At 44.0% G+C, this 20,773-nt stretch overlaps 2 protein-coding genes and 1 non-coding gene across 5 annotated transcripts in view; all 3 read right to left on the bottom strand.

Annotated features, from left to right (window-relative positions):
* The window catches only part of TENT4B (terminal nucleotidyltransferase 4B), a 75,250-nt gene extending 70,738 nt beyond the window's left edge, over positions 1-4,512 (bottom strand). Inside the window, exon 1 of one of the 3 annotated variants that reach the window (XM_043599162.1) lies at positions 3,793-4,512. In XM_043599162.1, the coding sequence (XP_043455097.1) occupies positions 3,793-4,427 (635 nt within the window). In that variant the 5' untranslated portion in view covers positions 4,428-4,512. The remainder of the gene's footprint in view (positions 1-3,792) is intronic. The other 2 variants (XM_043599164.1, XM_043599163.1) reach the window with 2 other exon arrangements.
* A 1,934-nt stretch (positions 4,513-6,446) lies between these two features.
* Positions 6,447-20,773, bottom strand: part of HEATR3 (HEAT repeat containing 3) — a 69,967-nt gene continuing 55,640 nt past the window's right edge. The window contains exon 15 of the mRNA XM_043599159.1: positions 6,447-7,994. Within this exon, the coding sequence (XP_043455094.1) occupies positions 7,989-7,994 (6 nt within the window). The 3' untranslated portion in view covers positions 6,447-7,988. The remainder of the gene's footprint in view (positions 7,995-20,773) is intronic.
* On the bottom strand, positions 19,033-19,139 carry LOC122495318. Its single transcript, XR_006300391.1, has one exon. It is a non-coding gene; the product is annotated as a U6 spliceosomal RNA (small nuclear RNA).

Genomic DNA, 20,773 nt, shown 5'->3' with positions numbered 1-20,773 from the left:
AAATCACATTTCAGTACCGAAATGCAGCAAAATTCAGAGACCCGAAGATTCTAGTTCACTAAAGAATTACTGTGGGCTACATTTGTGAATGCACAAAAATTAATACAGCAAGCACTTGGAAAAAGGCTTCTAAATTCTCTCATACTCAACCCACGTTAATCTATCGGATCACTTACTTTGGAGCCTAGCATCAACACCAACCTACTGATCACACAGTATAGAAACCAGCAGAAAGAGGCCACGATGCCAGTGCTGAAGAAGAGTGTCAGCATCTTGGAACTACTGTGATACAGTGTACAATGCATGTGAGGAAGGACCCGGCCCACTGCAGGAAAGACTACACCTTGGCTTGGCCCCCAAACTTCAACTCCCTGTTAGACAGTTCCACCTAAACCCCACCGTATTTTTCATTCCAAATCAACAATCCCATCCTTTATTGGCAATAATAAAAGCAACGTTTCCCCACTCTAGTTCAAAGCTGTGGTGTGATCAGTGAACCCGGGAGCCAGAATCCTCTCCACCCTCACCTTACAGCATTTCTCACACTCATTCATTCTTTACCAGTTCCCATCCCCATCATCGCAGTTCAAGAAATTATTCCTTAAGCCCAAGTTTTCCAACGGGGTCTTCTTGATGTCCCACCGTCAGATTCCTGCTCCAAAACATTATTTTGAACATGTCATCGAAGCCTTGAAAAAAAATATCTACAGATCTGGCAGTGCAGCCAACACAAACCTATCCTGATGAGCTTGGAGAAGCTCCAAGCACCTTCCACAAGAAGCTTCTAGAGACAGGGGGACTCGGGACCAAGGGCTCTGAATCTCCATACGTTAACTGCGTTCACTTTTTGTCGTGGCTTCTTTCTCCATGGTAATGAACAATTAAATCTTTGAAAAGGGTTTCGTGGCTCATTTTCATGGACAACCAGAAGGAGCAGGTGGACTGCTTCCTACACCACAGCCAGCCTTGGAGGAGAATGAAGTCCAAGAAGTAGAATACTGAAAGCAACTTTAAAAAGGGGGGAAAAGAAAAAAGGAACATGAGCAAACCCCCTAGCTCTGCGGGTACATGGAGAAGGCTGAGATGGTGAGCTTATACGGATTTAACTTTGAAAGAGGAATATGAAAGCTTCAGGATGAAATCCAAATATCATACTCTACATTTAAGAAATGTCCATCCTAACTAGTGACCTAGTGGGTAAGAGGAAACATGTACATAAAAGGAAAAATAACCACAAGCAGGCTACAGCAAGAGCATGAGGCAAGTACTTCAAGAGTCCAAAGGAGGAACACCAAGAGAATCAAGGACCTGGACGATGGAGAAGTATCTTAGGATCCTGAACTGTATCTTAGGAATGTTCAGGGAGTATGCTGACCACTTTGGCTGAGGCAGAGATCACAGAGACCAAAGATGCGCGACAGTATATGTATACAGCTGTCCTAGAGTTCCAGCCCGTTGTTCAATGTGCTGCCTTCTCCTCCCCCTACCTGGACTGTCAGCTCAGAGGCCAGGAACCACTACAATCTGTTGACCTATCAGCTAAATGTGAGTCCCAAGAACTCAGAATGTTAGTAACAGTTTTAGCAAATTTAATCTCAGCATAGCATAACATTGAGATGCCCTGTGAATTCAGATTTTTAAATACCTGTACTAAAAATAGCAAAACTTCTGGAAAAGTCAAGACATAAGGACTCACAAATCAAAGCAAGAATTTTTAAACACCCAGCCACTCTTACAAAAACACTCTTACGAACTGCCTGATAGAAAATTTTACTACTGATATCCTCTAAAGGAAAAGGCAAAAGAATGGAAGGTCTGATGAAGTGATAAACAGTTTTAAAAACAGGTTTACAATCAGTTTTTAAACAGTAATCTATCTGGGAAATGGAAATTCCTCCCCTAAATCCCTTTGGGGGCAATACATTTGAATCAGGAATAAGAACATCCTGCCTCTACACAAGTTCAAATGTGAGCCTTTTACAGTATCCCCAACATTACAAAGCAGGTAGAGGAGAGGACAATTTCTAACCCATCAAAAAGAAGAACAGCCAGTATTCTGGATTTCTTCTCTATCTCTGCTAGACATATATGCAAAAGCTTCGGTAAAATGAAACCAGGGAACTCCAAGGTTTTAGTTGACAGTGATTGCTTAACTGGAGCTTTTCCTGTGAAATGAAACTACCAGAACCTTCAAAACATCAATTCGCTTGTCGCTAAACCACAGGTTTATGCTCCGTCTTGGAAATGCGAACAGGATGGAACCCATGAGCCTTTTATTAAAACGTGATGACCATGGAGAGCGCCCTTGAAGCATAGCAACAGAGGACTCAACCCTAAAAGGTTCCCCTCTGGAAAGTGAGGACAGGTTTGACATGTAACCCCAGCGTGCCAGTCCTAAAACGCTGGACTGCATTTTCCATAAAAGGTGGGAGTTGTAATAGTAGCATATAGCAGACACCAGCCCACTAGAAGCAGATGGGAACCCACCAACTCATTTTACCCAGACCTCCAAAAAGGTACACAGAACTGTCTGTGCTTGCCAAAGCAGGGCAGATCTGAATGGGTGAATCTAAGAAAACGTTTCACAAAAGATTACTAATGGTAATTTCATGTGCCTACTGTAGCCCCCAGTGTAAAACTGGATCTGAAAAATGAAAAGCAATTTGAAAGCTCATTCTCCATACTCAAGCGACACACACACACACACACACACACACACGCCCCAAATTTTTTATTTTACAAAATATAAATGACTCAGTAACCTATTCCAGCACAGGGGCCCTTCTAGAAGGGAAAGCTAGCTGGAAACATTCCCTGCTTATGTACATAGTTCACTAGGGATCAGGTAAGATTCCATTTTGTAACAGCTGAACTTTAAACAGAAAGTCATTAATGGTGCAACATTCACTCATTAGCATAAAGTTACCCCCTACAATGAAAAGCATTGGCTGTATCTGCCAGGATGACAACTTTACAGTAAGAAGCTGGAGCCAAGGTCCATGAACTCCTAGAAAGTTCTATCGGCCTCAGAAGAGCTCACCATCTCCACCAGCCTAAACTTAGCTGTCACCTCATTCCTCAATCCCCACAGAAAAAAAAGCATCGCTAATGCAGGATTTTTTTTTTTTTTTAATAAAAAAAATTAAAGATGGGCAAAAGGGTCAACAGCAGGCAAAGCCTTACGGGGCTGAAATGATTCCTGTTTGGGATTGGGGGAGGGGGAGGAGCTTTCTGGATGTTTCTATTCTTGGCAAGGAAAGCACCTCCAGGTCCTGTACCATCAAATGGCACTAACACAGGAATGTTCTCAGGAAATCAATGATTTGTCCATGCTAATAGATTTCATCTTGGGGTGTGCTGGTGGGGAGCAAGATGGGGAGGATTGGAGGGGGGAGAATGGGGAAGGTGTGTGTGAATAGGGGGGATGGGAGCAAAGAGTAGATGGATAAGGGGGCCGGGGAAGGTGTGGACTGTTAAGAGGGAGAGTGTGGATGACTAAGGGACGTGAGGGCAGGGTGTGGATGGCGGAGGGTATGTCCAGAAAAGGCCTGGAAAGCTGGGGGGGGGGGGGGGGGGGGGGGCGGGGAGGTGTGGACCGCTATGGAGTGGGGGAAGGTGTGAATGGTGGAGGGATGGAGGGATGGCTGGCCATCAGCCCCCTCAGAAGCAGCAACGAAGGCAGGCCAAGAGGGGTGGCCTCGCCCAGGCTCCCCCTAATCCACCTTCTGTGGGCGTGTGCCCGGATGCGCGTATGCAAGGGCCAGGCCACCAGGCCGCAGGGCTACCACTCACCCCACGACTCCCTGGTTGTAGTTCCTCCGCTTCCACGGGGTCCCGCTGTACACGCCCCCGCTGCCGTCGGCCCGGCCGCCCCCCGCGGCCCGCCCTCCGCTGGGCTGCAGCAGGCTGTAGTTGAGTCCGTAGGTGCTGGCCTTATTGTCGCGCTTCCTCTTGTTGCTGCTGCCCGAGGCCGGGTCCGCGGGCTCCGCGGCGGGGACGGCGGCGGAGGAGTGTGGGGACGAGGACACGGAGGGGGACGGGGACGCCGAGGAGCCCGCGGCAGCCCGGCGGGCCCAGGCCGCGGGCTGGTGGTGGTTGTTGTTGTTGTTGGTCGTCTCCAGGGGCAGGAAGTCCCGCTGCTCCGCGGACTGCGCGTGGCCGCCCAGCAGGCGCTCCCCGGAGCGGTACATGCCGGCCGGGGCCGGGGCCGGGGCCGGGGCCGCGCCGCCCGGACTGCCGGTGCTGCTGCCGCTCCCGCCGGTGGCCGTGCTGCTGCCGCCGCCGCCGCCGCTCGCGCCGCCGCTGCTGTGACAGTGGTGGTTGAAGTAGAGGTTCCTCAGCCCCTGGGTCGTCTCCCAGATCTGCATCCACAGACTGTTGGACGGTCCGAGCTGCTCTGGCTGGAACCAGGCGATCCTCGGATCCATCAAACGGCGGCGGCCGCTGCCCCCGCCCCTCCCGGCCGCCCGCAGGGCCGCCGCCGCCGCCGCGCCTCAGGCGCACGCCCGGCCTCGGCGGCTGCTGCTGCTGCTGCTGCTGCTGCTGCTACTGCTGCTCGGGGCCCGCCGCGGGCGGCGCGGTCGCGCAGGGAGCCCGGCCGGCGCCGGCGGCGTCGCTCCCGCCCTCGGGGGCTCCGCGGGCCCACCCCCCTCCCTCCGCCCCTCCGCCGAGCCCCTGTCACTGGGGTCCCCGTGCAAATGGCGGCGGCGGCTCTGGAGTAGGGCAAGCGGCAGCGGCGGCGGCGGCGGCGGCGGCAGCAGCGGCGGCGGCGGCGGCGGCAGGACGCGCCTGCTCCGTAGCGTCCTCGCTCCTCCGGCCCCGGGGCGGGGCCTCCGCCCGCTCCGCCCCGCCCACCCCCCGCCCCGCCCCGCCCCCGCCGCGCCGCGCCGCGCCGCGCCGCGCCGCCCGGCTAGCCCCGGCGGCCGCGGCGTGCGTCACAGAGGCCGTGGTGCGGCGTGGCGGGGGTTGCAACCGCCCGACTTAACCGTCCCCGTGGCTCCTGAGGAAGGGGCCGCTCGTACCTGGGCGTTTAGGCGCCCGTGAAGCGTGCGCCGCCCTCGGTCTGGGTTTCTCGGTCCCTGAGACCGGGCGAGGCCGGACGGACACCGGCTCCGCAGGGAATGGATTGTGGGAGGCACCGCCCCCTCGTCGTCCCCTCCCCCACCCAGGGCCTCCGGTACCCGCCCCCCCCCCCCAACGCTCTCGCGACCCTCTCGAGAACTCCGCTCCAAGTCGGGTTCGGGCATGGGCGGGGAGAAGATGCGCCCCACTCCCGAGCATGTGCTCGGGACCCTGCGTGGACGCGGGCTGCGCGGGCTCCCCACCGGTCCCCGCGCCATGTGTGCAGCACCCCAGGCCCTGGCGGAGCATCCCCCGCCCCAGCTTAGACTGGAGAGACCTGCGCCAGCCCGCATGGATGTACGCGCATCTTCGTTGGGTCTGTAAGCCAGGGGCTCAGAACCACCGTCACACACCCAAAACCCGTTCTGCACACATAACGCACACAGAAGCGCGCACAGCTGCACAGGCATGGAGACTGGCACACAAGCTGCTCGGCGTGTAAAGAATTCTCACTTGCCATCAGGTGCACCGGCAGCCATAGAAAGCTCTCCTCGGTTCAGAATTAACTTGAAAAAAAACAACCCCCAAACCTTTTAAGCCCAATATCGTTGGCATCAGTAGAGATTTTCCACAAAGTGGTTATTTGCATGTCTTCCCAATTCCTGTGGTAAAAACTACAAAAAAAGGGAATTTTAAGTATTTTAAATACTGAGAAAAAATAAGTGAGCATGTTTCCTGTGTGCCCTCTGAGGTTGGTCCAAAGTCCAGAAGGAGTCCCTGATGCCTGATTTTGGGAGCTCAATATCCTGGAAAGTTGTTTGTTAAAAGTCCCTGATGCCCTTCTATTTTGGGAGCTCAATATCCTGGAAAGTTGTTTGTTAAAATTTTTTAACGTTTATTTATTTTTAAGAGACAGCGTGAGTGGGGGAGGAGGAGGAGAGAGAGAGGGAGACACGGAATCTGAAGCAGGCTCCACGCTCTGAGCTGTCAGCACAAAGCCCAACACAGGGCTCGAACTCAGGAGCCATGAGATCATGACCCAAGTAGGGCTCTTAACCGACTGAGCCAGACAGGTGCCCCCCAATATCCTGGAAAGTTTTTATTGTTGTTGTTGACTGTTGTTGTTGTAGTTTTGGGCAAAGATGAAAAAATATTTATCAAATTAATAAGCACTGCTCTACCGTTTTTCTTGCTGAGAGAATAACATACCCCTCCAAAAAACCCTAAAGAACTTTGGTTCATCTTACTGGTTGTTGATTTACTACATATCAGTATTAAAAGTGTTCTCAGAATGAAATTTGCTGTATACTGTGAATTACAAAGCCAGGAAAATAAGTAGTGGTACTTTTTAGGCTATACCTACTGACAAATGATATAAAAATAAAGCATTTTAGAAACAGGTTTATTTTGACAACTTCAAATTTGTTTTAAAAATCAACCAAGAAAAGTGAAAAGCTGAAAAAAGTAAGCATTATCAAGGTCCCCACTGTCTAGATATAATCACCTTGAAGACTTTGTTAAACATTTCCAAAAATCTCTCCCTGCACATGTTACATGACAAGATAGCTGTTTTTATTTTTATTTGTATTTGTTTATTTTAAGCATTATTCGGTCTTTAAAAATATTTTTTCAGGCATCCAAGAACACATTAAATGCCACTGATATCTAAGCAAAAAAGTATTCAAACTAAGTGTTCATGTCAGAAATTAATATTTTTTATATCTGAAAGCTCATTTCTTTAGACAAACCTCAAGAACTACTAAAGTTCTGGCAAAATGATCAAATGAGTTAATATAAATAAAAGAACCTTGTGAAGTGTGGGCTGAGAGGCAAGACATTACTGTTTGTTCACCTGCAGGGAATGCTGACTGGTTAGCCCCATAACAACACATCCATGTTTCAGGGCATTCATTCAGTAAATCTTGGTTGAATGTCTATCATCCATGCAGAACTGAGCTAATTGCTTTAGAGAGGATCAAAAAGCAACCAGGGTCTTTGGCTGCCTTCCATGAATTTACTGTCTGGTTATGGAGGAAAAAAAGGTAAATATCTAAAGTCAAACTGCAATTTATTCAATTAATTTCAACAAATATGTCTTGAGCAAATTATGTACCAGTGCTGGGGATACAGCAATGAACAATACTGATGAGGTTCCTGCTTTCATGGACTTTACTTTCTAGTGGGAAGGCAAGCATATAAAGTCAGACAGTGGATAAGTGCTATGAAGAAAAAGAAAGCCAGCAAAAGGGATAGTGACAGTGTGCTATTTTTAGATAGGCTAACCAGGGAAGGCTGCTCTGAGGAAGTGATATTTGAGCAGGGACTTAAATGAGGCAGTGGGCCATGACCATCTAGGGAATGATCCATCAGGCAGCGAGAATAACAAGTGCAAAGGCCCTGAGGCAGGTATGTACTTTGTGTGCAAGATGGCAAGGAAATGTAATTGAGTGTTGAATGTATGCCATGCTATAAAATTGTAATGAATGTTGAATGTGTACCATGGTATAGAATTATTATAAAGTATTTCTTGCGGAAGTTTCCTCAAAAATCATCCAGTTTAAAGTAAAACAGAAGGGAATATTATATACACAAAAATGTATTCATTTCCCCCAACAAATCTGCAGTGTTTTGTCTCAAAATAATCTACAACTGCATCCAAAGAGACTACACTAATTTCAATAATAAATTTTGATTACTCAACCTTTTCATTTTGCTATTTAGAACAAAAGAACAGACACTTATTACAGTCTTTAAAACCATCTGCATTAAATTGATGAGCCAAAAAAACACAGCTATCACAAACCCAGACATTTTGCTCCATAATCTAATGTCCTATTCATTCTCAGTATTCTTATTCTTAGGGGGGAAAATGTTGAGTCGATGGTTTCAACTTGAAAGATTCACTGAAACATCAAGTTTCTGCAGAGTCAAAACTGAGTGGAAAAATGAGAAGAAAGCCAGTTATCAAGCAAATTTAAATATGACTTCATTGATTTATCAACTTGGATAAAACTGAAGGGAAATTTCACACACATACTACTGCACGGTATTATTAATAATTGTCATTATAATTAAATCTTAGGCAGTATGTGACTATATTACTTCAGAGTTAACAAGAACCATGAATAGTAAGTCATAAATTATTAGTATCTTCAGCGTTTGGGCTATGACGTATTTGCTCCAGGTGTTAATCGGGCTTAGGGCCCATTTACGAACTTTCCCCTTTTGCACACAATATACATCATTGTACCATGTTTTTTTCTCCTTCATGAATACAAACAGGATTTCAAGTAGGAGAATCTGTTTCAATGACATTTCAAAATAATAGGCAATGTGGAAGCCCGTGTCTTGTCCCAGACAGTCAAAATTTCTTCTTTTTTTTAAGGTTTTTTTTTTTTTTTGGAGGTGGGGGAGGAGGGGGAGGGGAGGAGGGGAGAGGTGCGGAGAGAGGGAGAGAGAGAAGCCCAAGTAGGCTCCTTGCTGACAGCCCTGAGCCCAACGTGGAGCCCGATGTGGGGCTCAAACCCAGGAATGGTGAGATCATGACCTGAGCCAAAAACCAAGAGTCAGATGCTTGACCAACTGAGCCATCCAGGTGCCCCAGTCAGAATCTCTTCTATTCCTTAGAAACAAAATTGCTCAAGTTCTGTGCCATCCTATGATCTTTGGAGTGTGTGTATGTGTATGTGTGTGTGTATGTTTAAGAGCTTTATAGTATAATTTCTATATTATAAAATTCACCCATTTAGAGTGTACAATTTAATGAATCATTTTAGTGAATTTACAGATCTATGCAGCCATTGCCACAATCTGATCTCGGAATGTTTCCAACCCCAAAAAGATTGGTAAGGCTCATTTGTAGTCAATCCATTTTCCCAACCCCATGCCCAGGCAAATATTAATCTACTTTCTATTTCTATAGATTTGCCTTTTCTGGATAACCTCCATTTTGGTTGGTGTTTCTATAGAATTTGACCATGGCAGTGCTAAAGCACCCACAGAGAATTGCTTTGCTAGCCTAATGGCAACTAAAAACAAAACAAAAACTGCCAGAATTTCTGACCAATCTGTAAAAAATTCCAGACATTTTCCAGATTCAAGTTTATACAAGGCTGGTAAGGCAGCTCCTTCAACCATCTTTCCTATTGTACGGGAAATAGCATCCTTGGCCATGAGCTTGCAAAGCAGGCTGTCCCTGGACAGCCATTCTCCAGAGAGGAAGCCCAGAAACTCAGCCAAGATCCAGCACTCAAACAACCCTTTGCATTCTACCATTTCTTTTTAACATATCACTGCTGTGGGAAAGAGAGAATAAGGGGGATAAGGTGGTCTTGCCTAAGAAGGTACTCACCCACAACTGCTTTTGTCAACTGTCATTGAGCAGCCGAAGCAGAGAAATTCCATTTCTAAAGACAAAGGCTCTTACTAACCATCAAAATCTCACTCCAGAATATTCTCTCGCTAGAACATACATAACTTGAAATGCAGTCCAGACCTTCTCCTCCAAAAAGTTATTTGGTATGATTATTAATTAATGTATCAACTTGACTGCCCATTGAGTGCCCAGATTAAACATTTTTTCCAGGTGTGTCTGCAAGGATGGCCCTGGAAGCAATTAGCATTTGAATGGGTGGATTTGGTGATGTAGATTGTCCTCCCCCATGTGGGTGGGCCTTATCCTATCAGTTGAGGGCCCAAATGAAACAAAAGATAGAGGAAAGAAGAATCTGTCCCTTTTTTCTTGCCTTGCTGATTGAACTAGGACATTTCATGTCATCTTCTCTAGCCCTCTGAGCAATATTTATTTACACTGCTGGCACCCTTGGTTCTCACGCCTTCAGACTCAGACTCCATAGCACTCCATACCACTGGTTTGACTGGGTCTCCAGCTTGCAGATAGCAGACTGTGGGACTTCTTAGCCTCCGTATCTGTATGAGCCAATTCCTCATAATAAATCTCCATATAAATCTCTACATATGGGTATATACTGTACAACAAATCCAAATAGGTCATATATATGAAAATGAGAAGTGGGGGTTCTCCTGTAACAAATGTCTAAAAATGCAGAAGCGGCTTTGGAACTGGGTAATGGGGTAGAGAATGAAGTTTGGAAGTTCATGCTGGAGAAAGCCTACATGGCACAAACAGACCTTTATTTCTTTATTTGTAAGATTTTATTGTTAAGAAATCTCTACTCCCAACATGGGGCTCAAACTTACAACCCCAAGATCTAATGTCACACACTATACCGACTGAGCCAGCCAGATGCCCCATGAATATACCTTTAAAAGTAATTCTGGTGAGGGACGCCTGGGTAGCTCAGTCAGTTGAGCGTCCGACTTTGGCTCAGGTCATGATCTAACGGTTCATGGGTTCAAGCCCCATGTCGGGCTCTATGCTGACAGCTCAGAGCCTGGATCCTGCTTCAGATTCTGTGTCTCCCTCTCCCTCTCTCTGTTCCTCCTCCACTCGCACTCTGTCTCTGTTTCTCTCTGAAAAAATAAAAGATAAATAAAATAAAAATAAATAAAAGTAATTCTGGTGAGAGCTCAGAAAGAGAAGATGAGAACTGTAGAGAAAGCGTCAGTCGTCTTAAGGAATCCCTAAGTGGTCAGGAGCAGTATGTTGGTAGAAATATGGGCAGTAAAGGCCATTCTGATGAGGTCTCACATGGAAATAAGGAACGTCTTACTGGAAACTGGAGGAAAGGCGTTCCTTGCTATAAAGTGGCAGAGACATGGCTGAACTGTGTTTGTGTTCTAGAGTTTTGTGGAAGGTAGAAATTGCAGGCAATGAAACTGGATATTTAACTGAAGCAATTTCTAAAAAAAGGGTTGAAGGTGTGGCTTGGCTCCACCTGGCTGCTTATAGTAAAATCCAAAAAGAAAGAAATGACTTGAAGATAGAATTGTTAAGCTAAAAGGAAGTAGAACTTCATGATTTGGAAAATTTTCTGCCTAGGCATATTGCAAAAAGTGAGAACATTAAGGATATGGCCAAGTAACCATTTGAGTTATTGGCTAATGAGTGTGGGTGTGAACCACAGATTCATCAGCCACCCCAGGAAGAAAACTGCCAGCAATAGGAGAGGGGAAAGAATGAAGGAAGGAAGGCTGTCAGACCTCAGGGGTTTCACAGGATGAGCCCATAGAACTATTTAGCTGAGATCATGCGCTATTCTTTAAAACAAGGGAAGAATGACCCAAGAGGCAATTCGGAGACTATTGGGGCTGTCCTCTTGGTTTCAAAATTTGTATTACTTAAACACATAGATGCATACAACACATGACTTCACATTTTAATGATTTCCAAAATAAAATCACTTCTTCAGCACTCACTCGCATAACTGGTGCTCTGCCCTCCCTGTCCAAGCACCACCTACTCTATTATTCATTTCCACCTGATTCCCCTCCAGGACGTTTTGTGGCAAGCATCTTCACCACGAGAATTGCTACAGACAGAATTGAGTGTGTTTGGAGCATGTACATCATGCTTTGCCTCAAAAGGCAGCAGAAAGGCAAATTTTATTTCTGGACATATGTAAGTCAAGCCACAGGGGCCTTTTCTAAGGTAAAATGCATGACACAGGGTGCCAAGCTTTTCCCTTATTGTATATCTAGCCCAAAAGACATTTCATTCGAGAAAAAATTGGATAATTTAAGTTACAGAGTTACCCTGAAGTCTTTGGACAGTCTAATAGGCTTTGAAAAATGCAGCCAAATAGTAAGGGGCAATTTCTGTATTTGTTTGGTGGAAGTGAAAAAAAGCCAACTGAAAATTTGCAGGCTGAGAACAAATGGACAGGACCCATTGCACGGCAAGGAAAAGTGAGTCAGAGAATAAAGCACAGACTTCTGGGAGGTCACACACCATATGCCACAAATGGAAGCTGCTGAGGTTACCACCTATCAAAAACAAAACAAAACAAAACAAAACAAAACAAAACAAACAACAACAAAAAAAAAACCACTGCCACATCCTGTTAGTGGAACAGTTTCAAATTTGTTGCCCTGGTCTGCTTTGAAACTAGTCTATATAACACATTTACGATATAATGCAAGTCATGTATCCCAAGTCTGGAGAGAATATTTGAGACTCGGTTATTCATTCTCAGTCATTGTGAGGGACTGTGGCCACAGCATCACAAGATTATTGACCTCGTTCAAAGTTCGAACACTGGACCTGAAAACACACAACCAGAATGAATGTTCAATGATTAATCAACATCTGTGAATTGATGGCTAAAAAGCAGTGAGTTATAAGATAGCATTTCTATCTAGCTTTTTAAATCATAATTAGTTGTATGTGCATGTGTGTGTGTGTATGTATGTGTGTGAGGGAGTGTGTGTGTAAAAGATTACAATTTCTCACAGGTGACAAAAGCTGTATCAGTTTATTCCATCTGCTCAAGCCACACATCTTGCCAATGTGTGGCTGCAAGGTCATAACTTTGAATGCTGTAAAGATCAAAAGCAGCACTCACCCTCTTGGTCAAAATAACATCCTTCCTCGGAAACACTCGGATACTTTAACTAATTGGTGTCTTTGCCATTCATTCATTCATTCATTCCACCATCATTTTTTTTTTAATTTTTTTTTTTAATGTTTATTGCTGAGGCAGAGAGAGACAGAGCATGGGTGGGGGAGGGACAGAGAGAGACGGAGACACAGAATCAGAAGCAGGCTCCAGGCTCTGAGCTGGCAGCACAGAGCCCGACGTGGGGCTCGAACTCACAAACCGTGAGATCATGACCTGAGCCGAAGTCGGTCGCTCAACCGACTGAGCCGCCCAGGCGCCCCTCTTCCACCATCATTTAACACTGGGGTGTAAAGATGTGTCCTGGTGGCACATCTTTGGACTCCCAAGGGGTAAGAAGGAGGAAAGAATGATCAGGGAAATGATCTAGCTCAATATATTTCAAAGTGCAAAAAGTGCACATCCCTCCCATCCCTATTTGTAATAGTGCTGCATTCACGTGTAGCAACCACTTCTGTTCTAAAACTGTTCAAATCCATTTCACTGTCATCAGGAAGTTGAGAAAATTTGACTCCAATGGAGGATTATGCTTATCTATATAGTACTATATGACCTATAATACTATATGATTTTCCCAAATCACTAGGAATTCCATATCTTACTATCAAACATGAGAAACCCCTAAATAATGTTCTCTTACTTTTATTTCTTTTGTAGCCATTCCAACTCATAAAATATGCAAGAAGCAAGAAAAAAGGAAAGTGCATAAGAAAGTTTCTTGAAATGTCCCTGTGGAGTTGGACCCGCCTTCATGTGATACCATATAATGTGCTTCCAGGGTTGGAGTAGGAAGATAAAAAGTTCACTCATTAGAAGTCACACACACATTTGGAAAAATCTCAACTTCAAGCACCCATTTGAATTACAATACACAAAAATCTGTGTTTCTCAGATTGTCAAAGATTAAACAGTATAATAATACCCAGTGCTGGTGAGGGGATGGGAGAAACTAGTCTTTTTTACTGTCCATGGAAAAATAAAGTGGAGAAAAAGCTTTAGAGGACTATCTTGGTCCTATCTATCAAGTTTAAAATGTGAATATCCTTTGACCCAGTGTATTAACTTGGCTCCAGCTGCCGTAACAGAAAACCAGAGACCGAGTGGTTTCAACAACAGAAATGTATTTTCTCACAGTTTTGGAGGCTGGAAGACCATCAAGGTTGGTTTCTGGTGAGACCTCTCTTCCTGGCTTGAAAGTGGCATCTTCTCCCTGTGCCCTTACATGTGCACATGCAGAAAGAGAAAGAGCTCAGGCATCTCTTCCCTTCTTGTAAGAACAGCAGTCATATTGGATTTGGGCTCTACCCTATGACTTCATTTAACTTTAATTACCTCCCTAAAGGCTCTGTCTCCAAATAGAGTCACATTAGGGGTTAGAGCTTCAACATATGAATGGGGAAGGAGATCACAAATAGAGTCCCCAGCACCCAACAAATCTACTTTTAGAAATTTATCTTATGTGGGACACCTGGATGGTTCCGTTGGTTAAGAATCTGACTCTTGATTTCAGCTCAGGTTGTGAACTCACAGTTTTGTGAGTTCAAGCCCCGCATCAGGCTCAGTGCTGACAGTGTGGTGCCTGTTTGGGATTCTCTCTCTCCCTCTCTTTCTGCCCCATCCCTGGTTGTGCTCTTTCTCTCTCTCAAAATAAATAAATATTTTTTTAAAAAAAGAAATTTATCTTACATGTTTGCATGTGTGCACAAAGATCTCTGAATAAGAATCTCCCAAAGTTGCTTTGTGTGCAGTAGCCAACATAAGCATACATCAGGAGGGAGCTAGTTAAACAAATTAAGGTACATTCGGTCAATAAAATATTACTATGCACCTGTTAAAATAAATGAACCAGCACTAAACATGTTGACATAGAGAAATCACTAATACATCATTAAGTGGAAAAAGCAAGGTGCAGAGCAGTGTATAGAATATGATCCAATTTCTATTAAAACAACAAAAAAGCTTAAGCACCAATATTTTCTGGAAGGATTTGTAAGAAACCATTGAGAGTCATTACCTCAGAGGTAATGGGGGACTTGGAGCATGGTGGGGAGGGGCTGTCCCTTCTACCCTTCTGTACTCTGTGTACTCCACCCGCCTACACTGCTGTGTGGAGGTATGTGGCTTTTGTTTAAAAATTGGGGTAAATTTCACATAGCAAAAACTTCACCATTTTGACCAATGAGAAGGATATGATGCAGTGGAACTTAGTGCATTCCCAATGTTGTGCAACCATCACCTCTATCAAGCTCCAAACATTTTCATCACTCCAGGGGGGCAGGTACTCCTCATCCTCCCCTCCCACAGCCCTTGGTAACCACTAATCTGCTTTCTGTCTCTATAGCTTCACCTATTGGGATATTTCATATAAATATAATCATATAATATGTGGCATTTGTTCCTGACTTCGTTCACTTAGGTTAATGTTTTCAAGGTTCGTCCATGTTATAGCATGTGTCAGTAATTTATTCCTTTTAATCCTTTTTTTTATTTTTAGAGACAGAGAGAGAATCTTAAGCAGGCTTCACACTCAGCAAAGAGCCCAACATGGGGCTCGATCCCACGAGTTGGAATGAGTTGGGCCAACATTCAAGAATTGGGCACTCAACCAACTGAGCCACCCAGACACCCCAGTACTTTATTCCTTTTTATGGCTAAATAATATTTCACTGTATGAATATACTGCATTTCGTTTTTTCAGTCATCCATTAATGGCCATTTGGGGTGTTTCGTTTTGGCTACTGTGAATAATGCTGTAATGAATATTCACATACAAGCTTTTATTTTAATACCTGTTTTCAGTTCCTTTGGGTATATACCTGGGAGTGGAATTGCTGACTCATCTAGTAATTCTATGTGTAATTTACTTGAGGATGAATGTTGCTTTTTATTGTGTTTAAATATTTAATTTCAAGGGCACCTGGGTGGCTCAGTTGGTTACGCATCCACCTTGGGCTCAGGTCATGATCTTGCAATTCGTTAGTTCAAGCCCCGCATCAGGCTACGCGCTGACAGTGAAGAGCCTGCTTCAGATCCTCTGTCCCCCTCTCTTTCTGCCCCTCCCCAAATTGCATGTGCACGTGCTCTCTTTCTCTCTCAAAATAAATAAATTTTTAAAAAATACTTTAAAAATATTTAATTTCACACCACAAATTAAACTGTATAGGACAAGATATTTAAAGATCTTTTAGTATAGTTTTGTATTAATGGACATTGTCAATGGACATTATTTATCTAAATTAAAACAGTAACTTGGATTTAACAATATATTTTGCCCTAGGGCCTACTAGATATCTTGTATAAAATGGACATCGATGTTCTTGCTGTCGAAAAGTGTCTCTCAAAAGTATTCTTTTGATAACCTTAATATCCTTAGATAAAATACAATGCAATAAATAGTAATTATTCTAATTTTAGAGATATTGTTTGCTCATTCAGAAAATAACTATTGACCACACCCATTCAGGACTGTTATTTCAAAAAACATATAAAATAACAAATGTCAGCAAAGACATGAAGAAACCACAACTTCTGTGCACTGTTGGAGGGGACAGAAGATGGTGCAGCTGCTATGGAAAACAGTATGGAGGTTCCTCAAAACATTAACAGAACTACCCTATGATCCTGCAATTCCATTTCTAGATATATACCCAAAAGGATTGCAATCAGAGACTTCATTATATATGTACACTTTCATAGCCCCATTATTCACAGGGTAGAACCAACCCAAGTGTCCATCAACAGACGAATGTGTAAACAAAATATGGTGTGTATCTCTTGATAGATAGATGATAGATAGATAGATAGATAACATAGATATAGATAGCTAGAGATAGCTGTATAGGAAAATAAACACACACACACACACACACACACACACACACTGGAATAATATTCAGCCTTAAAAAGGAAGGAAATTCTGATGCATGCTAAGACATAAATAAACCTGGAAGACATAATGGTTTTTGTTTGTTTTGTTTTGTTTTGTTTTGAGACAGAGAGAATCTTAAGCGGGCTCCACACTCAGCACAGAGCCCAACCCCACGACCCTGGGATCATGACCTGAGATGAAATCAAGAGTCAGACACTCAACCAACTGAGCCCCCCAGGTACCCCTTGAAGACACAATGCTAAATGAAATAAGCCAGTCGGAAAATAACAATTATATGGTTCCACTTACATGAGGTACCCGGAGTAGTTACATTCATAGAGAAAGGGAGTAGAATGGTAGTTGCCACGGGCTGGGGGGGGAGTTAATGTTTAATGGGGACAAAGTTTCAGTTGGGGAGAGTGAAAAAAGTTCTTGAAATGGATGGTGGTGACAGTTGCACAACAGTGTGAATCTCTTTGATGCCACTGAACCATACACTTTAAAAAGGTTAAAACGGGGGTGCCTGGGTGGCGCAGTCGGTTAAGTGTCCGACTTCAGCCAGGTCACTATCTCGCGGTCCGTGAGTTCGAGCCCCGCGTCGGGCTTTGGGCTGACAACTCAGAGCCTGGAGCCTGTTTCCGATTCTGTGTCTCCCTCTCTCTCTGCCCCTCCCCCGTTCATGCTCTGTCTCTCTCTGTCCCAAAAATAAATAAACGTTGAAAAAATAAAAAATAAAAAATAAATAAAAAGGTTAAAACGGTGAATTTATGTTATATATATTTTACCACAAAGAAAAGGAACATACACATACAACAAAAGTAAATAAAAATAACTACTGAGCCCCTACTAAGGGCACTGAGGGTCTAGTGGTGAACAAAACATATAAAACACAGTCCCTGCCTTTATAGAGCTTACTATCGAGTAGGGGAGACAAATAATAAATAAAAAAATCAATACACACACACACACACACACACACTCACTTATAGCTACATACATGTGTATCTTTATAAAACCATATAGTGTATTTTTATTTTTTAAAACAAAAATTTTTTTTCAACGTTTATTTATTTTTGGGACAGAGAGAGACAGAGCATGAACGGGGGAGGGTCAGAGAGAGAGGGAGAGACAGAATCGGAAACAGGCTCCAGGCTCTGAGCCATCAGCCCAGAGCCCGACGCGGGGCTCGAACTCACGGACCGCGAGATCGAGCCCTGGCTGAAGTCGGACGCTTAACCGACTGCGCCACCCAGGCGCCCCTAGTGTATTTTTAAAATACAGGTGAGCATTTTTTTCTGTAATGTTCTTTTCTCCACAGTCTTAGACATCTCTCAGTGTTAGTCCATGTGACTACTTCCTCCTTTTTTAACCCCACACAGAACTGCACATGGAGACAGGGCTGTAGTGATATAGCCATACCCCTGTGAAAGCGACATGTAGGTAGCTGGCCATCTTTTGCTGGTATAAACACTGCTCTCAGGAAGATCTTCCTAGAAGCTCATGTCATTCTACCTCTTAAAAGCAGGTCGTTTAGGGGCGCCTGGGTGGCTCAGTCGGTTAAGCGTCCGACTTCGGCCCAGGTCCGTGAGTTCGAGCCCTGCGTCGGGCTCTGTGCTGATGGCTCGGAGCCTGGAGCCTGCTTCCGATTCTGTGTGTCCCTCTCTCTCTGCCCCTTCCCCGTTCATGCTCTGTCTCTCTCTGTCTCAAAAATAAATAAACGTTAAAAAAAAAAATTTAAAAATGTATTGCTAAAAAAAAAAAGCAGGTTGTTTAATAACAACTTTATTTGTATTTTTTTAATGTTCACCTTTTTTCTGTATTTATTTATTTATTTTTATTTATTTATTACCATGTATATAGATTTTATTAGGATTCCAGTTCAAACAAGCAAACTGGGAAAAAAAAGATTAAATACAGTCATTTTCAGACCACGAAAAGTGATAGGATTTGCTGCCAGTGGATGTGCACTACACACAATACTAAAGGGTGATCTTAAGACAGAAGGAAAGTGAGGTGCAGGGAGGAACAAGGAGCAATTAAAGTGTTAAATATGGGAAATAATCTGAATGAAATGACTAAGCAAAGTAACATTAACAAAGGTGACACATACAAAAATCAACTGCATTTCTAAATTCAAGTGGCAGTTTGCAAATAAATTTTATGAACAGAAACCATCCATAGCAGATTCAAAATATCAGATTCCTAGAGAATTAGTTTAACAAAATCTGTGAAAAACTTCCTAACAGAGTATAATAGAATATAGTGGTAAAATTTTTAAAGTCCTAAAGAGACAGAGACATATCTTGATTCTAAAGTAGAAGACTCATTATTGCAAAAGTGTTCAATTCTCTCCAGATTGCTTCTGCTTTCAAAACAATCCCCAATTTTTTTCTGTGGAATTTTGCAATATGATTTCAAAATAGAAATGCCAACATGTAAGAATAGCAAAGACAATTTAAATAGACAAAACAAGGTGGGGAGACTTGCTGTACTAGATATCAAGATTTATTATAAAGTTACAGTAATTAAAACAATATTTTATTAGTATCAGATTAGACAGATCAAAAAAACATAGAACACTTCACGAATTTGCCTGTCAACCTTGTGCAGGGGCCATGCTAATCTTCTCTGTATCGTTCCAATTTTAGTATATGTGCTGCCGAAGACAGCACTTATCTTTATTTTTGAGAGAGAGAGAGACAGAGCGTGAGCAGGGGGAGGAACACACAGAGAGGAAGACAGAATCCGAAGCAGGCTCTAGGCTCTGAGCTGTCAGCACAGAGCCCGACTCGGGCCCGAACTCATGAACTGTGAGATCATGACTTGAGCCAAAGTCAGACACTCAACCAACTGAGCCACCCAGGGGACCCTTTAATGTTTATTTTTGAGAGGGGGCGGGTAGAGAGAGCGGGAGATCCAGAATCTGAAACAGGCTCCAGGCTCTGAGCAGTCAGCACAGAGCCTGACTCAGGGCTCGAACTCATGAACCACGATATTACGACCTAAGCCGAAGTTGGACACTTCACCGACTGAGTCACCCAGGGGTGACTTATTTTTATTGTTTAAATGAATCCCCAGGGGTGCCTAGGTGGCTCAGTCAGTTGAGCATCTGACTTTGACTCAGGTCATGATCTCACAGATCGTGAGTTCGAGCCCCGCGTCACGCTGTGTGCTGACAGCTCAGAGCCTGGAGCCTGCTTCGGATTCTCTCTCTCTCTCTCTCTCTCTCTCTCTCTCTCTCTCTCTCTCTCTCTCAAAAATAAATAAACATTAAAAAAAAAATTTTTTTTTAAATAAACGAATCCCCAGACCTATCCAAGTAATCATCAAGGTGATCCCCCTTAACAGATGCAGAAAAGGAGGCTCGGTTTAGATAAGCAAGTTCTTATAAATTTTTTTATACTTGTTGTCTCTCCTAAACGAAAACACTGTTCTTCAAACCAGGGTTTATTATTGCTCTGATTTTCCAGGGTCTCATTTCATCTCATTCCTGCTGTGTAAGAACTTAGCAATTGGCTTTTCAGCTGTACTTTCACCCGTAGTTCAGCAAGAATTTCCATCCACACACTCCTAGATTAGATCTCAAAACGTAGCCTTGAAGTTCGCTGTTTGGAGCTGAGAACCCACCGGCAATTTTCAGTTTGAGGGTGAGAGATTTCCCTCTTGAACTTGCCTCCCCTGTAACTGGCAGTGACATGACAAATGTGGGGCGTGTCGTCAGATTTTCCCACTAGAACTTTTTTTAATTTTTAATTTTTTAAGTTTATTTATTTTTTGAGAGAGAGTGTATGTGCAAGCAGGGGAGGGGCAGAGAAAGAGAATCCCAAGCAGACGCTGCACTGTCACCACGGAGCCCGATGCAGGGCTCACACCCGTGAACTGTGAGATCATGACCTGAGCCAATATCATGAGTCCCACACTTAACTGACTGAGCCATGCAGGCACCCCTAGAATTTTTAAATTTTTTTTTCAACGTTTTTTTAATTTATTTTTGGGACAGAGAGAGACAGAGCATGAACGGGGGAGGGGCAGAGAGAGAGGGAGACACAGGATCGGAAACAGGCTCCAGGCTCCGAGCCCTCAGCCCAGAGCCTGACGCGGGGCTCGAACTCACGGACCGCGAGATCGTGACCTGGCTGAAGCCGGACGCTTAACCGACTGCGCCACCCAGGCGCCCCACCCCTAGAATTTTTAAATACATTGTCTTCCCAGTTCAAACAACTATATTGTTCTGATCCTAAGTAGACGAAATATAATTTAATCTCAAATCAAATTAATTTCTATTAAATAGAGATATAAACTGACT

The sequence above is a fragment of the Prionailurus bengalensis genome, chromosome E2 (genome assembly GCF_016509475.1).
Source record: "Prionailurus bengalensis isolate Pbe53 chromosome E2, Fcat_Pben_1.1_paternal_pri, whole genome shotgun sequence".
Lineage (NCBI taxonomy): Eukaryota > Metazoa > Chordata > Mammalia > Carnivora > Felidae > Prionailurus > Prionailurus bengalensis.
Note: the sequence above shows the minus strand (reverse complement) of the source record. Positions and strands in the feature narration are given on the sequence as shown.